The sequence below is a fragment of the Danio aesculapii genome, chromosome 15, assembly GCF_903798145.1.
Source record: "Danio aesculapii chromosome 15, fDanAes4.1, whole genome shotgun sequence".
Lineage (NCBI taxonomy): Eukaryota > Metazoa > Chordata > Actinopteri > Cypriniformes > Danionidae > Danio > Danio aesculapii.
Window position 1 is genome coordinate 291,881 of NC_079449.1, and position 2,500 is coordinate 294,380.

General features: G+C 40.0%; 1 protein-coding gene across 1 annotated transcript in view; it reads right to left on the bottom strand.

Moving 5' to 3' along the window:
- Positions 1–2,500, bottom strand: part of LOC130242006 (trichohyalin-like) — a 21,785-nt gene that overhangs the window by 6,346 nt on the left and 12,939 nt on the right. The window contains exons 10-11 of the mRNA XM_056474028.1: positions 702–758; positions 541–603 (exon numbers count right to left, since the gene is read on the bottom strand). Coding sequence (XP_056330003.1) covers positions 541–603; positions 702–758 — 120 coding nt within the window. The remainder of the gene's footprint in view (positions 1–540; positions 604–701; positions 759–2,500) is intronic.

Consider the following 2,500-nt stretch of genomic DNA (forward strand, 5'->3'; position numbering starts at 1 on the left):
GAACGTGGCATGGTTGTTGCTGCCAGACGGGCTGCTCTGAGTATTTCAGAAACTGCTGATCTACTGGGATTTTCACGCACAACCATCTCTAGGGTTTACAGAGAATGGTCCGACAAAGAGGAAATATCCAGTGAGCAGGATAACGCACCATGTCATAAAGCACCAATCATCTCAGACTGGTTTCTTGAACATGACAATGAGTTCACTGTACTCAAATGGCCTCCACAGTCACCAGAGCTCAATCCAATAGAGCACCTTTGGGATGTGGTGGAACGGGAGATTGGCATCATGGATGTGCAGCCGACAAATCTGCAGCAACTGTGTGATGCTATCATGTCAATATGGAGCAAAATCTCTGAGGAATATTTCCAGTAGCTTGTTGAATCTAGAACACTGAGGATTAAGACAGTTCTGAGGGCAAAAGGGGGTCCGACCCGGTACTAGTCAGGTGTACCTAATAAAGTGGCCGGCGAGTGTATATATATATATATATATATGTGTGTGTGTGTGTGTGTGTGTGTGTGTGTGTGTGTGTGTTACCACAGCAGGTGACAGATCCAGCAGATCAAACACATTCTCTGAGAGTTTGGAGCGAAAACCAGCCTGAGAAATCAAATAAAGAGTCAAATCACGATACACACAATACCTTTATATATGTGTGTGTGTGTGTGTGTGTGTGTGTGTGTGTGTTGAGGTCATACCTGCACATGATCAGTGGATGAGAGCGACGCTGCTGCTTCTTCAACGACCTCAGACTCCTATCACAGCACAGGATATGACATCACACACTCATACATAAACACACACACACATTAGTAACAGTAGCCAGTAACACACAGCAGTAAGCGTATGAGGATGCTGGGTGTCTGAGCTCTGCTGCAGAAAGGAGCTCGGACTGGCTCCTGTAGGTTCACACCACAGCTTTTACCCTCCCATTAGTCACATGACTGGACAGAGACACGCCTCCTCTCTGCAGCGACACACTGACACACACACACACACACAAGACACTGAACACAATGAACGAATCACTGAACAAACGAATCACAGGATGTGAACAGAGGATTCCCACTGGCCCAGCAGACTGCAGCGCTGCTCTACTCGCAGACACGACATTTAAAATCCTTCAACATGATTTATGAGTTTTGATGGAACGAGTTTAAAGGCACAGTATGTATGACTGTTTTATTAAAATATCCAAAAACCACTAGAGCAGTGTTACATATTCACTGACTGTGAAAAATACTACATTAATTAAAAGCAAACACTATAGTGCTTTCAAACATACTATAGTAAAGTACTTGAGTTAATCTGCTGTGGTGATTCTACAGTTGCTATAGTAACACTACAACTACAGTAAGTGATCTGTTGTGGCGATCCTACAGTCACTATGGTAACACAACAGCTACAGTAATTGATCTGTTGTGGTGATTCTACAATTGCTATGGTAACAACAACTATAGTAATTAATCTGTTGTGGTGATTCTACAGTTGCTATGGTAACACAACAGCTACAGTAATTGATCTGTCGTGGTGATTCTACAGTTGCTATGGTAACAATAACTACAGTAATTGATCTGTTGTGGTGATTCTACAGTTGCTATGGTAACAATAACTACAGTAATTGATCTGTTGTGGTGATTCTACAGTTGCTATGGTAACAACATCTACAATAATTGATCTGTTGTGGTGATTCTACAGTTGCTATGGTAACAATAACTACAGTAATTGATCTGTTGTGGTGATTCTACAGTTGCTATGGTAACAACATCTACAATAATTGATCTGTTGTGGTGATTCTACAGTTGCTATGGTAACAATAACTACAGTAATTGATCTGCTGTGGTAATTCTACAGTTGCTATGGTAACAACATCTACAGTAAGTGATCTGTTGTGGCGATCCTACAGTTGCTATGGTAACAACATCTACAATAATTGATCTGTTGTGGTAATTCTACAGTTGCTATGGTAACACAACAACTAGAGTAATATACACAAACGACCCACTACTGAAGTTGTCAACAGCTATAGGGTATATTATACTGCAATACACCACAGTTTACTGTAGTAAAACTAAAGTACACTACAGTATTTAGGACAGTTGATCAGTTCTCTACAGTTTATACTACAGTATATTGGAGCATTCATTAACAGAGTTGTAGATACTGTAATATATACAGTATAACACAGTTTACTATAGTATGGTTCATGAGCGCTATATTATTTACTATAAGCTACTCTAGTATTTTTCATGTTGGTTTACATTATCCCTAATGTTTAGAAGAATGTTTTAATACAGTGAAATAAGCAGCTTTAGTGTAACGGACCATGCTAATGCTAATGCAGACACACGCCCTGTAAATACACCTCTGCTTGTTATGAATACACGCCCTCTAGTGGCCCATATTACACACTGCACCTTTAAAAAAGGAGATATTAATATGAGTAAGAATAAATCCCACACAGTATATTCATCAGCAAAATCCTGACAAATATAAC